The 19,851-nt window shown below is 40.5% G+C and overlaps 2 protein-coding genes and 1 long non-coding RNA gene across 12 annotated transcripts in view; 2 read left to right on the top strand and 1 right to left on the bottom strand.

Moving 5' to 3' along the window:
• gramd1bb (GRAM domain containing 1Bb) overlaps positions 1 to 4,681 on the top strand; it is a 76,450-nt gene extending 71,769 nt beyond the window's left edge. For all 10 annotated transcript variants that reach the window (XM_088379964.1, XM_088379969.1, XM_088379968.1 and 7 more), the window contains one exon: positions 221 to 4,681. In XM_088379964.1, coding sequence (XP_088236090.1) covers positions 221 to 310 — 90 coding nt within the window. In that variant the 3' untranslated portion in view covers positions 311 to 4,681. The remainder of the gene's footprint in view (positions 1 to 220) is intronic.
• Positions 4,682 to 6,398: 1,717 nt separating this feature from the next.
• Positions 6,399 to 7,626, bottom strand: LOC148395075 (uncharacterized). Its single transcript, XR_015859296.1, has 2 exons — positions 7,049 to 7,626; positions 6,399 to 6,921 (listed from the first exon to the last, which is right to left on the bottom strand). It is a non-coding gene; the product is annotated as an uncharacterized LOC148395075 (long non-coding RNA).
• On the top strand, positions 6,611 to 19,568 carry dact3b (dishevelled-binding antagonist of beta-catenin 3b). Its single transcript, XM_088379975.1, has 4 exons — positions 6,611 to 7,309; positions 14,472 to 14,577; positions 14,860 to 14,970; positions 16,354 to 19,568. Exons 1-4 carry the CDS (start codon positions 6,806 to 6,808, stop codon positions 17,838 to 17,840), a joined length of 2,208 nt encoding a protein of 735 aa, XP_088236101.1. The 5' UTR covers positions 6,611 to 6,805; the 3' UTR covers positions 17,841 to 19,568.
• The last annotated feature ends 283 nt before the right edge of the window (positions 19,569 to 19,851 follow it).

Genomic DNA, 19,851 nt, shown 5'->3' with positions numbered 1-19,851 from the left:
TGTACTTCCTTGACATCAAGAGAGATGGCGCCAAAAGCAGTACTGATAATAAATATTTTCGACTGAACTCAAAACAGATGTTTTTTATTGCGAACAGAGGATCAGTTCCAAAAGAAATCTTGAAATAGGCAAATTTGCAGATGCGTACCATAAATATGAGTGGGTAAAATATACAGCTAATAAAACTAACATTTTTCCTCTTTATTCCTGTTTTGATCAGATGAAAGACTCTTTATTGAACCTCCAGCGGGGTATTGGGTTGAGGGACTACAGCTCGGAAAGTGAAGATAAGAGGACTCACTACCACTGATCCGCTGCCACAAAACAAGGCCATGAGGGCATGCTGTGCAATATTGGACCGCTTTTTGTTTTTCTTTTTTATGATTCTGTATGCAGGGAGATAAAAAGTAAGCAGGTCCAGGAACATGAAGAGGGGTGAGGAGTGAAGACTGAGATGGGAATTGAGAAGATGTCTCTAGCAGCAGCAGCGACTTTAACCTACTGTAAGCCATGTGTGTCATCAAGGGGGTCAGGCAGGAAGAATGAGTTCACTCTTGCATGCATTTCGACATCTTACAACAGCTCCTGTCAGTATTCATGCGGTTCCAATTCCAGTTTGTGTATATCAAAAACAACTGGAAGAGGAGAGACAGGGTTCATTTGGAGAGTTCAAAGTCGTTTTACTCTCACGACTGTTCCTCATCGTCCCCCTAGAGGACCTCGCTGCAGCGTCTCTTTTCACAGAAGATATCCGACTGCAGTTTGTTTGACCATCATCTTACAAATCTGGTCTGAGTGGTCTTTGTCAGGGCTGGTTCCCTGTCAGACAGCCAAATTTGAAAACGACACAATCTGCTTTGACAGTTGTTTCTGCGCAGTGATAATGAACCTTGCCCAATCAATGATGGTCGAATGTAGAAATAGAATGTATGTTTCAATTAGAAGACTTTTAAAAAGAGGCACTGCAGCGACTAGTAGGGAGACGTCTTCTTACATGTTTTGTTACTAAACTGTGACTATATCTCTTTAGAAGTGTTTCCAATTAGAAAGAATTCTATGAATATATTTGAAATATATTAGTATTTCATTATTTAATATATATACATTTCAAAATATATGAGCATTACCTATATTTATTGTTCATTTATGTACATAAGAAATGAGAGCTCTACAGCTGCTGAAGAATTTCTAAAAAAAAAAAAAAATGTTTTCCTCTTTAAAAGAAAAAAAAATGCATGCCAGATATGTCTGTGACATGTCCAGTGTGCAAGTACGAGTCTGCATTTGTGCGATTATATTCGCACGTGTGCGTGTGTGTAGATGTGTGTAAAGAGTGTGACATTTTTACCATTCCACATGTGGGGTTTTTTCCGTTCCTGGTTCCTGCAGCCAGACTGCCTTTTTTGGGATGCAGCCTTGCATTAGCCCTAACTACACTCAAGTTTACCATCCAAACTTTTTTCTCACATTTTAATCAAATGTTTGGAAAACTACATCAATCCGCTTGCTGTAACAAGTGGTGCTTTTCGAAGGAAAAGTAGCTGATTTGGCCCAATCACTTAAGTAGGCCCTAACAGCTATGTACTTGAGCACCCAAATAATACATAGTGTTTAAAACTACGCAAAATGCAATAAAGGTTTAGTCGTCACAATGTACACTATTTGTGCAGTCACTTGTTGCTAGGTACAATTCCTACCTAGCAAAAATGAGTGTTCCTTGAGCCCAATGATAAATTTGCCATGTGTGGGTCACATTCTCTACAATGTTTTCAACATAAAAAATAAAAAAAGGACACGGAAAATTCGCAGTGAACTAATCAGACACTTATAGGACATAGCTTTAAAAACAGTTGCGTATGAGGTGACTTTAATGCATATATAAAAAGTGAAAATATCCATGTTAAGAATACAGATGAATTGCACAGGTTATATCGCAATATTTAAAAAAAAAAAAAAAACATTTCAACATTTTTATGATCTAATCTGGGGATTTTACTTTTTCAATACTACGGCTACAATTTTGCAACTGAATTGTTACTCTAAATATACATCAGAATATTAGGGCCACACAAAAAATGAAAATGATGATACAAGGAAAAACTAGAAACGGTAGGAAATAAAATTGTAATAGTCTGAGACAAAACCCAAAATGATATCAGTCAAAAAGTTACAAAAAATGTTATGCAAATGAAATTTTGTTGGAGAAACTCATACTTTTGCAAGAATATAAATGCATATTTTACATATTACATATTTTACATTACCAGAATGAAAAATACTTAACATGTTCTGTTAAGTAAACTTAATGTTCTAAGATCATTTTTTCAATTACAATAAAGTTGTAATGTAGGAGGAAATAGAAACATGAGAATACACTTATGAAGGAAAAGTTTATTTTACCCAAATCAAATTCTAACTACATGAAAAAAAAAAGTATAGGAGTATAAAATCATAAAGACTTAAAATTGTATCAGCAGAAAGTAATAATTTTATTCTGCTCAAAAAGTAAATATATAATGCAAATTGTTAATTTTGGTTTTCACTCCTTATAATCATGGAGATTTTTTTTTCTTATTCTTGTAATATTAAAATGTCATTATTTTATTTTTGCAACTGATTTTCCATCATTTCAATATTACTTTTTTTATATAGCTGTAATATTCCTCAATCATGATATATTTAAAAGTATTTGTTTTCACTATACCACTATCTGGTGGATCTCATGGGGCACTGCCACACTTGCCCCTAATTCAAATTGTCCACTAGAGACAATGCCATAAACTGCTTTGTCCCAAGATGTCACACTCTTCTTTAAAGTCTGCTAATTTGAATGCCTCCCAACTGTTTTCAAGTGTTTGTCTGTGTTGGATGCAACGTGCAGCATGAGAATGAAAGGAACCGAATGAAAGAATTCTAGAAATTGTCATGTTGTATGTTCAATGAAATATTATTACATGTACAGTAGATTGGCATCAAGAGCATGACTAGAAGAGAAAACCTTTTAGCTGAACTTCAGCCATAACTAAAAGCACTTCCAAACCTCTTTGTATTCAATCATTCAATTCCAAAAAAATAAGAGAAGCACTTTATTCCAACTTTAATAGTGTCTCCAGGTATGGCATCATCTTCCAAACAGTTATTTTCATTTTGGTCTTGATGCGAATTACTTGATCCCCCAAAAAGTATATTTCTGTATTCTTCTTTGTGTGCGTGTGTGCGTGTGTGTGTGTGGTCTATGTGCTTGTGGCGTATAGGAATGAAAAGGAATCATTAATGTTTATGCGTGTGACTATAACGGATGAACACCTGCTGTGTGGGGGCTCACTTGAAGTTTTGTTTTGCTATGTGTTACACCGCTACATGTTTTAATATAAATATTTTAAAGAGAGAAAAAGAGAGACCACTTTATGAGACTGAAGAGTTATGAAGAGAATCTATGCTTAATTTTTATGATGGTACAGAATGTCATGAAAAATGTGAAATGGGAACTATTTTTACTTTTCCAGATGATTTTTTTTTTCTTCTACTGTTTTGTTTAAGAAACACTCAACTGATTGAGCTGGATAGCAAGTATGACTCGATGTATTTCAAGGACAGACATTTGACTCAATGATTCTCATTCTATTCAAACACTCTGTTTTTCTATTTATTTTACAACAAATCTCATTTAGATGAGCCCAGCTATGCTTTTCTATTTATTTTACAACAAATCTTATTTAGATGACCCCAGCTATGCTATTGAATAGTATAGGCTACTGTATTGTATTAAAGATTGTATTGTCGGTGCACAGCAGTGGAACGCTTTGATGGTATTTATTGGCATTAATTAATCAACATAGTAATTAAACAAAACAGCCTTTGTTAACGCAACAGTAAAGAATAACCGGGGAATTTCATTTAAGGCTACCCATGTTCAGAACTTGGCTAAAGTATATTAACAGTACATTGTATTTAAGTGAGTTAATGCTGCTAATCTTTACTGCAATGGAACGCTTTGTTTTTATTAATTAGAACCCATCACTGTACCACTTCTGTAATTTAAAAAAAAGAAAACACTCATTACTGAAGCAACATGAAGAAATAATTCTTGCCAGTATTATGGCGGTAACAAAATGTGCATTAAGAAGCGGATGAATGTATGTGCTAATGCATATGAGCAGTGTCCTGGCTGGTCCACAAATATTACAGGCCACTACATAACATGGTCTGCGGTCTCCATGGCAGTAAATAATATGTAGCCAGTATACCATTCAAAAATAATCAGTATAGCGCTTTTCACACGCAGCCCCTTTTTGAAGTCAGATGAAACATGTTGCTTTAACATGGGAAATGACCACTGATTGAGTCAAAATCAAGAGTTATACTGTATGTTTAGTTTGATTTCTTTTTTTAGAAAATGTTTTGATCTTCTCCCAGGAGAATTTTAGTAACATTTCTACACAAGATAAATATATACTGTAAGTATATGGTGTGTATGTGTGTGGGGGGTATTTCTCCAGTGTGCACGCACACACACACTCAACACATGAAATCTTAAGAAAAGAAATCCAACCTGCGCTGCGCGTAGGCTTTCTTTGACTTGCTGATAATTTTTTTGCCTCATAGAGACTAAAAGACAAAATGGCTTTCTGGTTCTTGTGAAGTAGAGACTGAACGTATGAATAAAGATCTAATGCGGATACATTTGCTCTCTGTGTCAAACTTTCTCTCCATTCTATTGTGTGACCTCAGGAGAGTTCAAACACTGCATGAGTGGAGAGGAAGTGATGCTGCTGAAATGAAATATTCATCACTTGCTGCACTTTGCAGTATGAAGTATAGTACATAGATAGACTTTAAAATATTGATGTCGAAAGCTTTGTTTTAGGGGGGCAGGAGGGGGGTTACAGTAGAGTGGGTCCCCATTGTCCATCTGCTAGCTCACTGCACTTTGAATAATCCTCTCAATCGCAACTCAATGACCTCATTTAGACCATAAATGTCAACTATGTACATCAGGAATCAAATATGTTCCATTCTTGTTGAATGTCCAAAAGTTCAACATTGGAGGATATAGTTGGTTAAACAAAAAAAGACTACAAATTGTCCCTGTTCTATTGCTCGAATGGAGTCCAGATCATTGAAAGTGTGACAAATGTCTTGATTAATGTCAAATCTAAACAGGGTGATATAATTATTAATTTATCCCATGCACGCTGTCTCGTCAGAAAATTTTTTGGGAAATGTTTTAATAAACATACATGCAATTTTACATTTGCTTTGATCTTGATTTTTCTTGTTTCATTTATGGTGGGTGTGTCCATGTCAGAGTGCTGTGTAAAGTCTTGTCCAGCACATTCCAAAAATTCCCAATGGAGTTAAGGTCTAGACTGAGTGGTAGCCAATGCATGTGTGAAAATGATGTCTCATGTTCCTTCAACTACGCTTCCACAGAACATTCATTGAAAGAAAACACTGTTCATTCAGTGGATTCACATAGTCGGCTCACCTCCCTTTTAGGGCTCGCATAGCACAAGTGATCATAAAACACAGGCTTGGACAGACATCATTGCTTTCTGTGCCCATCCTCAGACCACATACCACATTGCTCTATATTCCAAAATGAAGCCTTTGTTCTCCAATGCGTTTAGCTTCTAGTTATTTTCTTAAGGGAATGCAGCTGTTTACAGCCAATCTATTGAGTTATTTTAGAGTTAATATGAAAGGGATCTTGTTTAACAAAGGCCAACACACATTGAGAGGTTTGTTTTATATCAGTCGACATTTGTTGATCAACACGGCAGTAGTCAAAGCTCAAAAATGCTGTAGGTAGAAAATTCAGATTTTAAAAAAGTTGTCTTCTGATCAGAAGCATTTTTTCACGTTTACAGTGTCCACTACATGGAAAACTGGAGTTCATGTGACTTGCATTCACTTTCTTCTTGCCAATTTTCCATAAAAATTGAGTGCGCGACTTATACAGTAGTTGTCCTAGGGACAGATTCTTCCAACTGAGATGTGGATTTCTACAGCTCTTTCAGAATGACCTTGGACCTCTTGATGGCTTCTCTGACCACCATCAAACCATGCAACGTTTTCCCTGACCTTTCCGGTTGCCGAGCCTTCGCAGAACAGGCACATTTATATCTTCAGCACACAAGACTGCTAATTGGGTGACTTCTGAAGGCAATGTTGAAAACCATATATACATAATATTTGTTCCTTTTGAAAAATAAACACACAAAATCTAAACCAATACATTCAAGTTTAAGTAAGGTTCAAAATGCTGAAAACTTTGTTGTTTGATTGTTTGACATCAGCATTGTTGTTAAGGGTGAGATCACTTATTTTCACTTTGTGCTAATAGTCTACCAGGTTTGCCAAATATTTCATTATAAAAATTGCCTGAAATGTTAATAAACATTTTACAATTGCTTTATTCCGGATTAGGTTCCATTGTTATCTATGAGACTGTTGCTCTAAAAAATGTTTTCTCCCCCCTGTAGTTGTGCAACATATTTTTGAAGCATCTCACAGCCAGATGAAAGCTATTAATGCGTGCAGTCAGTGCATATCCAATGGGAGGATGTGAACTATTTGCTTAGTTGAATCCAGGTGTTGACTTGCCTTTGGATCTTCTGGAACCATGAGAATCGTTTTAATTTTTTTCCTGCAGTCTTATCTCTACTGATTCCCTCATCATTCTTCTTTTTAACAGTTTTAAAGAGGAGCCCTCCCCCTCAAGTATTCCACTCTCCCTCCTCATCAGGGGGGGACGAGGAGATGGGTGAGGTCGCTGAGTCTGGAATGAATCAAGGGGGATGGGATGTCCATGTCTCACAGACACCCCCATCCGCCTCCCGAGCTCCAATCCCGACCCAGATGGGACCGTGCGTGGACTGTGGCGGAGCGAGGGCGGGGCTCCGTGGCGGCGTTTGACAGCTGCAAAAATAGAAAATGTATCGCGCATAGATGTTGGGAAGCATGCTGCTCCCAACACACTCTTGGAGAATGGAGAAAGCTCCACTATCCGCGTAAAAACTCTTTTTGTATGCTTATTTATTCTTACTGTTCTCCAGAAGCAATTCGGACTATGCACCGCGCCTTCTCCTTCCCGGTGACGGCGGAGCGCAGCCGGACCAAGGAGCGCCTGGAGGCAAGTCTGGCCGGCTTGTGCGAGCTGGAGCTCCGCAAGCAACGTCAGGAGGGGCTAGTGCTCGGAGCGCTTGCGCTCGGCGACCCGCGGCCCCCGCAGGAGCCCCCCACTTCAGGGGACGTGTCCTGGTTCAGCTGCTGGGGCCAAGATAACCTGACACTGAGGCGCCAGCTGGTAAGAACTTTTAGTTATTATTATTTATTTATTTCATACTGTGTTTGGATTCTAGGAAGTCCCAACACCACCCCCTCCCCTTTTTTGCTCCAGACTGTTTGCTCTGCGTAATCCGCTTGACCGCTTTTACTTTGAGCTTTTGCCTATGGTGCAGAATGAGATATTTCTTCGTTGGGGGAAAAAAAAAAGTTACTCAACTTGATTAATAGGCTCTCTGTTCGCTGGGTCTGGAGGTTTATGCCTGTGGGCGAGCAGATCAGGGGGTGGAGCAGCCGCCGTTTGGAGCCCAGGCCGACTATTTAATGGCCCATTGTTCCCCATCATACACTTTTGTGCCTTTTACTGCTTTACAAGCGCGCTCTTATTGCAGCTTTCTCCACATCATAAAGACATGACTGATTTTCAGTTGTTTGCTTGTGGTCGACGTCTTTATGTCATAATTGATGAGGTGCTCTAAGTAGATTTAAAAGTGATGTGTTTCACTGCTGGGAAGAGTTTTTTTTTTTTTTTTTTTTTTTGCATGGAGCATCTCAGACTCCAACTTTTATGCATCGCTGAGCATCATGTGTCCAGTGTACATATGCTGATTATAGAAGCATTTTGGTCATTTTTATTGTGGTTCATAGCGGTACTGTAATTCCCAGCCGACTGTTACAACCCTGTAACAAAAGGAGGTATTTATTAAATAAATGAGGTGGAATGAGAAATTAAATCGACCGCCTTCTCTCTACACCTCGTCCCCCTCCTCCTCCCCACAGCCCTAACAATAGATGCATGTGGACCAGAATACTAATGTTGCTACATGACAGGATGGTGGCCCTGAACACGGCTGCTCGCTTTTGGTATACCTCAGCAAAGCAGTCAGTTCCAAAACAAGAGCTGAATTAAATGCCCTTTTATCCATTTTCTATATACCGCTTATCCTGTTCAGGGTTGCAGGGAGCTGGAGTCTCCCAGCTGACATCTGGGGAAAGGCAGACTAAACCCTAGATTGGACACTAATCAAGCACAGGGAAAGAGAAAGGCAACATTCACATTTACTTTTCCTGAGTGGGAACAGAAACCAAAGACACAACACCTTCCCTGTACACAGTTTCCCTGTAAAATACGAATAAAGCTATGGTGAGGTGTTTCTAATATTTTGACCTTATGTACCTAGGTATAATAATGAACATTCTTAAAGGGCTCTAACTGAAAGTGTCAATCTATATTCCGCTTTAGAAAATCTGTGGATAATACATGAAATGATGCAATTTCAAAATAGACGAAATGTGAAATGAGGTCAAGGTGGCTGACTTTCGTGCAGACAGTAAGGGTTCAGTTCCCAATCATTGACAGTGTGAATGTGAGTCTGAATAAGTGTGTTCAGAAAATGGATGGCTAGATATCTGAAGCATTCCTGAAGACATGCAGTGCTTATCGACAATCGTACATCATTCTTCTTTCATTTTATTGCCAACTGTTTTGAATTTGAATCTGCTTCCTTCTTTCCACATTTCTTCCTTCGTTCTTCTTCATATAGCAGTCATTGTCGAGGATATTTCGTTTGGAAGAAATATTGCCAAAGAGGCCCCATAAAAGCCAACTAAAAATCAAAACCAGTTAATTTTCAGATGTTTCTTGGAGTACGTTGGGTGATCTTGACCTTGGGTTTTTATGCTCCGTGGATGTGCGTTCTGCTTTCCCACATTATAATACATTAAATTTCCAGTAACGTTGGGAACATTTTTGTGACAACCAGAAAATGGTGGCCAAATTCCCAGTGATTGAACACCATCATAAAACTTGAGGTTCCACTATTTTCCCCCTCCAATTGGATATTAGGATGCATACATAACAAACGTGAACAAAGCCGTGTTTCCACTCAGGAGACAGAATGACGGCGCCCAACCCCACCGCTGTTCACCCCACCTTGCCGGAGCAAGCCAACATTGTCCTCATCACAAACGGAGGAGAAGCAGTTGTTTCATGGTCTGCAAAGGAGGGGTTGGCTTGGGGATGAAGGATAGGGAGGGGGGAAAGGGGGCTTAGTTTCCTGTTTTCATTTTCTATCCAACATATGTGGATCAATGTCTATTAACTCTTCTGCCAACCCAAGCATGTGAGTAATTGCATGAGGAATGTCCCTACAGAATAGATGGCACCAGTTGTACTGAATTCAGCTCGCCATGTGTGTCGGAGACAACTCCCCGTGTAGTTTACAGGGTGTAGCTGTGTCGGGACTGTGGCTGTACTGTACTGTATGTGTGTACATTGAGGTGCCCCCCCCCTCTGAGGCCGACTTCTCCTACAGTGTGAGGTGTTGACAGTGTTCAGATGGGAGACAGCAGCTGGTGACGCATGAAGAGCTGACCTCCTGTCCACTCACTGCTATTGTTAAGCAGACGTAGTACATGGCTAGAAGCAATGGCAGTGAGTTGGCAGCCCGTATAGCAACAGTTTATTTCATCATTCAAGGCACTCGCACACCACCTTATTTGGTCATAGCACAACTTCAGTAAGAATTGAGTCATTACAAGGCTCACTTTCTATGGACTTTGGTCGTTTTTTGGTTTATTTTAGCAATATCTCCCCTAATGTAATGTATAAGTGTACTGCATCATACTAAGAGATATTTTGACTATTTTGTGAAACCAGTTAGTGTGCCTTCAGGCTTTGTCTGGCACCCTCAACTACAAAGCCCTGACCTACATTTACAACTTAATTTTAATACTTGTTTCATGGAAATTTTATTAATTTATTCACAAAGCCTTTCTCTTGGCGCTGCTTACAGTATATTTTTTTCATTATATTATAAAATAATAGTGATTCTTAACTATTCTGTGAACACATTCACCATATGTAACCTGGTAATTTGTATGCAACTACTAAAATGGTATGGTTCTGTGAAGCCTAAAGGTGGCCCTAATTTATGGATTGTGGAGGTTTGCAATAAGATTGGAGTTTTCTTTCTGTTTGTTGTTTTGTTGCACTTTGCACAGGTAGAGTCAAGCATAACAAGGCGTTTGCCCCTTTGTGCACCGTTGTGGGATGGAAGTAGTCTTTTCCTGGCAGCATCCCTCATTTGCATCAAAATCAGGGAGGTCGGAGCACAGTACGCCTGAGTATGCTATGCTTGACAATGCAGGAACAGAAATTGATTCGCTCGTGTCTGTGCATGACATTGGCAAGTAAATTAAGGTCTCCGCATGTGGATGATGTAGTTGGCCGTGTATGTGACATTGGCAATTAGAAACCGTCTTGCACACCCGTCGAGTGACAGTAATGCTATTAAACTATTTTAATTTAATTTAAAGTAATCAAGGAATTGATTTCTATAATAATTCAGAGGGATTGTCCCACGCTGTTGTCACATTTAAGAATGAAATCCGATGATATTATCGGATGACTCGTCTCTATTGTATTGTATTGTTGTGCAGGTGTAGCAGCGAGTGCATTTGAATGCTTGGTGTTATATATCGGGAACAGCTTGCTGAGCAAGGGTTTAGCTTTTGTTCCCTGATAAGACATGGACACATAGTTAATTTAGTGTCTTTTTTGTTTTTAAATGGAAAGTGCACAAACGCTGAGTCATCACATTACACTCATATTAGCACACATATGCTGAGCTGTCAAAGCCGCCACTCACACGACGACATCATGGCACGTCACGCTCCTTTCACAGCCCCCCATGACATCCCTCCTCCCTGCCTTAGCACCCAGTCATAGCATCCTAATGAGCACCATTCACTGAAATTTTGTTAAAACAGAGTATGTGTTAGTGCATGCGCTACAGAGGAAATCCTGATCAATTGAATGAAAAAAGACTGGTGATTCAATATGTGGATGTGTCTTTGAAAAGATGACTTTGAACTGCACGCCCTCGGAAAGGAGCACATTTAGGGTCACGTTCTATTACACTAGCAAATGACTGTTAGGTTGTCAAGAATGTGCGGCGATGTTGCTAGGAGACACAAAATACATGTTGTGTTTTCATTTGCAACCAGCAGGCAGCACATCATGCCTCATCAACATCATCAAATTAGCCACATCTTGACCATATAATGTGCCTGAAGTGCAGCTCGCTTGTGTCCAACTCCTTTGTAGTTAGAGCATGTGATTTCAGCCCGGCGCCTCTATTTGTCTGCAAATTTTGGAACCTACGTTTTCCTTCCTTATGAAAGATAGCAGCATGCAGTATTATGCACTGTTTTAAATCAATGACGTTTTTCCTTAGCGAATTAAGTCAATTTTATTCATATAGCTCTTTATATACCTTTATATAGCTCTTTTCACAGGGAGGACCTTCAATGGTCAAACTCAAGTCCCAATCTTCCATAATGCATTTTTCTTCTATGTTGGAGGTCAACAGTGTCAACCCAACAATATTAACCCATTCTGACCAGCCCCAGATGTGATGTGACGTGTATGATTTGAAAGGTGAATTTAAGGTACTAAGCGTCTATGATTTTTAATGCTTAGTGCGTGTGTGTGTGTGTGTGCATGTGTGTGTGTGTGTGTGTGTGTGTGTGTGTGTGTGTGTGTGTGCGTGCGTGTGTGTGTGTGTGTGTGTGTGTGTGTGTGTGTTGTGTGTGTGTGTTGTGTGTCAGACAGCCTTGTCTGATTTAATTATAGAGGATCCAGGAGTGAGGCTGTCTCATTGGTCCATTCCATAGATGTTTATGTCCTGGTGATGAACCACTGACTGGTTTATGAGCTCACTCCCTTTTAGCACAACCAGTGATCTCTTTTTTCCATTGTACATAGTGTGTTTGTATCTCCAGTATCTGCACCTCTCATCTTCATCTACATTCTGAATGTGGAGACGTGGAGACAAATAGAAATTAGCGGCGATGTTGACATGAATTGGTCCCTGTAGTCTCTGTGTAGCTGCTTTATGGTTAGGTGAGGTGGGTTGTCGTCTGTCTGTCCCCATCCCCCACCATCCCAGGACTGGGGATGCTGTAAAAGGGTAATGATAGATTGTGCACAGTGTGGTGAAAGCGGTGTGAGGGCATCAATAATAGACAATAATCTCACAGCAGCCTGCTAAAAGCTTCTTGCAATGAAGTACCTTGCTGTAGGACCCCATCAAATGCTGTAAAGTGTCAGACTGCTTTATATACTAACAGCAACTGTCTGAAAGAAGGCAATCAATTGTGTGAAATTGCATGATTGATTCATTGATTTCCAATGGTTTTAATTGCAAAAAACAATGCTCCACGTTTCAGGTCTCTAGCACACAAGAACATATTGATGGAGGGTTGCTTACAGCTTTGTTTGGACCAAGACAATAAGCACCCTTGTTGAGACAATTGGAATGACAGCAATTGTGGGGGGTGACAAGGTTATTGGGGAAGCATAGGTTAGCGTGGGTCAACTGACCCTAAGCGGCATTTGCATTATGAGTGCGCGTTAGACAAAAGGAGTCAACGTCCACATGCATTTTCAGGTTTTCTTGTTGTGAGCAAAGCACACATTTGAACAACAGAGGAGGAGCGGAAATATGGTGTCAATTTGAGATGATGCTGACATTGTGCTACATGACCTTTAATTCACTTACAGCTCACATGCATGCAGCAGTCTGAGGAAGGCCATTGTTGCTGGCTGAGCAAGAGAAAGCTATAACGTGTTGTTAGAGGTTAGCACTTAGCACAAAGATACTGCTTAGGTTAATTTAACAATCTCCATTGTGGTTGTAGTTTAGACTGAGCAAAACCACCATTTCCCTTGCGTCATTCAAAAAGCTTTCTAATTCAGTAGTCTCAGGACTTAAGAGGTGTTTGTAAGTTTATTGTACGAAAAGCTGTTAAAGGAATTAAAAGCAGATGTGTGTCTGTTCTCTTTCTTAAATGGAGTTGCAAATTATTTACATTTGTACTGTGTACTTTTCATCACCTTTTGTGTGTAGTAGAATATTGTTACACGTAATATGTCCACTCTATATGTTTAATACGTTTTTAAAAAATGCAAATATAGCCTATTAGGTGTGGGGCTATCATTTGTTCAATAAATGCTGACATTAGCCAAAAAATATCCACGCTGTCAACAAACTCCTATAGTTTGTTGTTTGCATATACATTTTTTGATTGCAGTTGATTTATAAAGAAGTGTGTGAGCTAGACCAATATGTATTTCAAACAGCATGACATCTTAATTTAATGAAGTTCAGTGGAAAAGCTCACATTTTTGGGGGTGACATGAGGAAGTCTCAAATGAACCGCATGGCGACTCATTATTTCAATTTGTATTAACCTTTGCAAGTAACTTGATATATATGTATATATATTTTTTTAATTACGACAGCGTATATCTTTTTGTACAAATTCCAACTAAATCAGTATAGGCTTACATGTACTATGTCTGACACAAGCTTGCGTGACAACCGGTTTCAGTTGTTGCATCACATGTTCTAAACACGACTGCAACATCCCGTATTAGGCCCACGCCATTGCATGCACTTTCAAGTGTATTTGAATAATTCATGTTCCACCTGACTACTTCTTGTGTACTGTCAGTTTGCTTTGATTTGATTTGACTTTATTAATTCACGCTTGCAGTGGAGCCAAAAAGGCCCCACTGAAAAAAACAGCAGAACTTTACAATAACAACAACAAGAAATTTGAATATTAAATATTAAAAAAAAGCACGACACGTTTTTCAAGGCAGCGGGGCATGGAAAAAGTTCTGGGCATGGGCTTGCATAACAACGTCCAGAGATACATCAATGACACGCTACAGTACAGTGGACATGAAGTGCCAAATACAACACCAAACTAAATACAACTCGTAATTAAAAATACGGCAGCAATTAACTAATCCTAACACCAAACTAAAATCTGAGAACATCACATCGAAATACACAATAAATAACAAAATACAACAGAATAATATAAAATAAATATAAATAACAACTGTACTAGATTCCAGAGAATTTTTGTGAGCCCATGTTTGTGTTCCGACTTGTCCTTGAAAATTAAATGACAAATACTTTACTACATCATCGACTCAAGCCTTTTTGTGTGAATACAAATCGATGGGTGTCAATGAAAAGCCAACATGGTGTACTTTATTGATTAGGATCTCTAGACTCCACTTGATCATTATGTATTGTTGTCTCAGATTCATGCCTCAGTCATATAGAGATTTCATGCTAACAACAAGGAGTGTGTTTGTGTTTCAGAGTGCTCTTCAGAGTTCGCCATGGGGTCTCATGCAAGCGCTGGAGCAGCAGGTGGGAGAGCTGAACATCGACACTGACCACCATGATGCCGCTCAAGGAGATACAGGTGACAGTTGGCCGAGTTTAGGTACCTGTAATTAAGGGAACGGGTTCCAGCAGCCTCATGAGCTACTTATACCAATATTTAATTACCAACCAAACTTCTCGTAAGCTCATTTTTCTCACAAATTGCCAATTCAAGTATGATTTACGTAGTTGCATTTTTGACTGAATGCTATTTATACATATTTGTTTAGTGGCCAGCTTGCAACGTTTGCTACAAGAAACATAGGTTTGATGGCTATGAAATAACCTTCTCTTCTCTCACACAAGCTGTACTTTTTTCTAGGTTGTTTTGAGTCAACTGAAGGTCAGTCGCCTAAAGGGAGAACTTGTTCTGCAGAGCCAGCAGAAATGGTCTCTTCCTGGCCTTACACCAACGAAAGGCCCAAGTCTGTGGGTAAGAAAATAAACACACATGGTCCTCTTTCACCGTTTCCTGTTCCACGTGGACATCATTATAAGGCTTCTGTCAATAAATAACGACCGCTCTGCCTTCATGTGCCTTAAGCATTGGTTGCTACAGCTTTTTTATGTATAAAAGATGCCTCTGATACCTCCGTGAAGCAAGTACATAGTGTTTTGTTTTAGTTTTATTCTTTTATGAGCGAGCCTAATACAGTAACAAATTAACAAACAAACTCCCAATTTGGCCTTCATTGAGGCTGTTAATGTACCGTAAAATATTTACAGCACTTCACTTTCTCCACATCATGTTACAGCCACATAAGAAAATAAATAATGTTAGATTCCGAACACCCCATAAGGACAATTTCACTTTGGGCAGCATTTACAGATACTTTTTTTCTGGATTTTTTTACATTTTGGTTGATGACCCCTGAATAACGGAAATTCTTCAAGCTGTTTTATCAAATGCAGAAGTTGGTTGTGTATCCTTACACAACCACTATTATCACCACTTTCCACAGTGGTTGGTAAGCAAAAACGTTCATGTCAGATCCTGATTGTCACATTATCTTTCACAACAATGACAGTTGTAGTTGCAAAGTTATGACAATCTTGAAACCTGGTCATCATGAAAACATCTACATACTTTCTTCTCGTGCATTTCGCCCTTTATATTTCACGCCAACGGAGACATATATGTAGCTACAGCGGTTGCTTTGTACTTGACTTGTCCTGTTGTTTTTAGCTCAATAAAAATATATATACAGTGTAGGTGGTAGTTCAAAAGGTGTTTTTCTATTAAGAGGTTGCATTTTTTGTAGCAGCAAGAACAGATTTCTTGTAGGTGTGTGAGGTTATTTGTTGGTTGTAATTTATTTGCAATAGTCCAGTTCAGATGCATTGCTTAGTGGATGCCACGTCTTACGCAATAGAAAGTGGGTAGAATATGGGTGAGAAAGTGGGTAAAATATGGGTTAAATTGTTTTGATCATCCTACACACAAAAAAAATTATTTGTAACCACAACATTTTTCCCCACGACAGTTTGGCCTGCAAAGTGCTAGAATGGTCAAGTATTTTTTGCATAATCCTTCACCCAAAAAAAAGGTAATTAAGTATAAAAAAGAATTATGAAAAAAGTAATATTCAATGACAATAAAATAATATTTTGCAGTCTACTGTCCCTGACCGTTTTTAATGGTGCAGTGCAGTCCGTGGTGTACTAGTTGGTCTCTTGGCCGAATTCAGTGGGAATCTCCAGCTCCAGGATGAAAACGGATGGATGGGGGAAGAAGTCTGCTTGTATTCTGGTTTCTTGTACATTATGACACTGCTGCCTTAACTAATACTCCTTGCATTTTTCTCTCTATTTGGAGACCCACTCTTGTTGAATGGGGAATCAGACATGACTGTTCCTCCAAGTGGCCTGCCTCGCTCATTCTCTGCCCCCCACCCACCTCTGGAGGGCATCGCCGAGGAAGGGACACCAGTGGACTCGTGGATGCTGGAGCCGAGCCGAGACGAGCAATCTTGGCAGCAGCCTCCGGGGGATCAGGTGACAGATGAACACTACCAGCAAGCCATGAGGGTGGAGGGTTACATACTTCATCTAGTCCAGCGTCACACCCTTTCGCCACGGCCGTGTCAGCCTCGCACGACTCTAAGCCCGGATCCGCCATACAACTTCACCCCCGCACATGCCTCCCTTCACAGGAAAAGCCCCTCTCTTTCCACAGAGCAAGGACATCCAGGTCCTCAAGTTGACCTTTCGTCTAACCCAAAGAGCCTGAGTCGGGGTTGTGACCCTCCGGAGGGTGAGTCCTATGGAGGAGAGGTCCCATCTTTGGATGAGGAGCGTTATTTGATGCTGCCCTACCCCCAGTGTAAGCCACACACCCCGGCTGGGCGGCAACCATCACCTCTGCCCTCCTTGGACCCCAACTGCAGTGCTGGGGCGCTTAACCTTTGTTGTGAACCCTCAACCCCCCTGCATTGTCCACAGCCCCCAATCAATCACAAGCACAATCTAGTAAGTGCTCAATACATCCCAGGGCAGGCCTGCCATGCCCCCTTGCGCTCCCCGAGACACTTCAACCCAACGCAGTCCAAAGCCCGCCAGGCCTCTCCTGACCACCACAACGCCAAGTCCAGAAACTCAAGGAAGGGCCACAATGAAAAACAGAGGTCTAAGAAGTCAAGCGGTAAAACCGGTCGATCCCAATCAGAGAACAGCCTCCTTGGCCAGCGGGTACTGCCTGAACGCAGATACAGCACCACTGAGAGGCATCAAGGTAGGGGGGATCAAGCTCAAGGTCAAGTTGCTAAGATTCACGTTGGGAACAACGGCGACAAAGCAAACCGACGTTGGTGTTCCAACCTGGAGCTCAGTCAAGACGAAGGGGAAAACCACGTAGAGCAAGGACATAGGAGGCCACCTCGAAAAGCTCGCCATAGTCACAGTGGTCACCATCAGCAGCAGCAGCATCTTCATCATCCGCCGCAGCAGCATGCCCAACGTTGGCACTCAGACTTCCAGCAGCGAGCACCACTTTGCCAAGGGGAGGACGCCTATGTGGGAGCTGCCCCAGCCGAGTCCTCATCCAGCATGAGCGAGGTGTACTCACCTGCCTCCAGCTCGCTCTCCAGCGACTCGGACGAAAGCGGGGGGTTAGTGTGGCCCCAGCAGCTTCCACCTCGTCTCGCTGTCACATCCTCTTCGTCCTCACCCTCAGCGCAGGCCGCCGCCGCCGCCAACCCGCCTGCCCAGCCAAAGGCCTTTGTCAAAATTAAAGCTTCCCACGCGCTCAAGAAGAAGATCCTCAGATTCCGCTCAGGATCCCTCAAAGTCATGACCACCGTGTGAATTGGTTTCAAAACCAAAGCATGACTGTCGGTTGCAGCTTTTCTCGGCTTTGCGCTGTACTCTAATTAAAGGCTGGCATGTCATGGTTGTTTCCGACAAGCACCCACTTCAAAACTAATGGCCTCCATCTTCCCCTAAATGACGTTAATTGATATGATGCCACATTACGAATGTTGACAAGGCTTGCTTTGTTGCTATGGAGCTGATGTCCAAAGGAATTATTGCGAATGACTCATGCTTCATGCCTGTGAAACTAATATTGTAATACAATTAAAATGCTGTGCAAAGGTATTAGGCCACAACTTATCATTTTAGCATTTTAGAAGGACTGCCAAAAACAAATATTTCCACAAATGTTTGTGGATAGGTACTGCATGCACACGCCATAAAACTTTAACGAGGAGTTAGATTAAGGTGCTGAGACAGGAATTTATTTTCAATGTTTGCATCAGAGGACAGAGGCTGTCTGTTCCCCTCAATGAACCAGGGAGTCACATGTTACCTAATCAACAGATAAGCACAGAAACGCTCAGAGGTAAAGGTCTGTGCTTGGCTTGGTGATGTTCTAATTATATACTGTATGGTCTATAAAGAATTGATGGACCAAAAAAAGTAAAGGGTGACCCGATACCTTTGCACAGTAGTCTACAAAATGTCTTCAAGTATTGGCAAATTTTGCCTCTCTAAGTCATACGTATCATAAATCTTGACAACGACTTTGCTAAAAGCCTGAAAATGTACTTTGTGGTTTGATTAAAAACTCACGACAGGAGATTTATAATTTTTGTAAACCAGCACTCAAATGAAATAATACCGATTATTTTTTGTGTTTGCATTTTCTTCACTCACAAATTATGGTCCGGGTAAGAAAGTGTACGCAGTCTGTCTTTGGTGGGAAAGTTCTCAAGAGAATTTAGTAGATCAGACTAAATCATTATCATCATCATCTAGGAGGAACAGTATCTTAATGGTGAACACACCCACCTCACAATCACGAAGTTCAAATCCAGCTCTAGTATGTCTCCCTGTGCTTTCATGGGTTTTCTCCAAGCACTCCAGCTTCCTCCAACATTGCAAAACATGCTAAATTATGTGAAGATGCGGTATTGTTCTGAGTTGTCCTTAGATGTAAATGTGAGTGTGAACAGTCATTTGTCTTTATGTGCCCAGTGATTGGCTGGTAATCAGTCCAGGGTGTATCCTGCCTCTTTGGCCAAAGTCAGCTAACTCACCACCCTAGTATGATTAAGTGACATAGAAAATGGATGGATAAATAATACAACATGTCAATAGATGCTTGTAGATTAGGCCAAAATGTAAATGCTCAAACAATCCCCCCCCCCCCACACACACACACACACTTACACACACATACGAGTATATATTGCCTTTACAGCAATTTATAATAGTTTCATATGTCACTTTTGAGTTAAGCACATCTGAGACTCATGTTACTAGAAATTGATGTTATACTGTTTTAAGGTACTATCGTACTTCATGTCAGTTTTCTAACTAAATTCTCATTTGAAAATGTACACTACATCTATGATGACTTGCTTAGCGCAGTCATTACAACAGAAGTCGTTTTGAAGGCACGACTGCAGTGAAACAGGGAAAAGCACACAAGGTAACACACTTGTAAATATGTAGCTAAGTTATATCCATGATGTGGCCTTGTTCGGAATGAATGTAGTTTTTAATAAAATAAAAATGTTTTGGTCTTTGGTATGTTCACAAGTGTCACTAGTCCTTATGTACGGAAGCGTGCAACTGCCAGTATGGTGTAAACACACATTGTACATACACGGTGCGGCACTGGTTAGCACGTTGCCTCACAGTTCAGATGTGCAGGTTCGATTACAGCTCCAGCAGAGGTGATAGATAGGATAAGCAGATTTATTTAAACAATGTGTTTCATCAGTTATTTTTGAAGACCCGAACTAACCAGTTCTGACATATTATGTATTGAGTCATGGGTTAATGCCTGACATTGTGCAATTTCCTATTTCTA

This window comes from Syngnathus floridae, chromosome 7 (genome assembly GCF_059516105.1).
Source record: "Syngnathus floridae isolate MCC-2025c chromosome 7, RoL_Sflo_1.0, whole genome shotgun sequence".
NCBI classification, from domain to species: domain Eukaryota; kingdom Metazoa; phylum Chordata; class Actinopteri; order Syngnathiformes; family Syngnathidae; genus Syngnathus; species Syngnathus floridae.
Note: the sequence above shows the minus strand (reverse complement) of the source record. Positions and strands in the feature narration are given on the sequence as shown.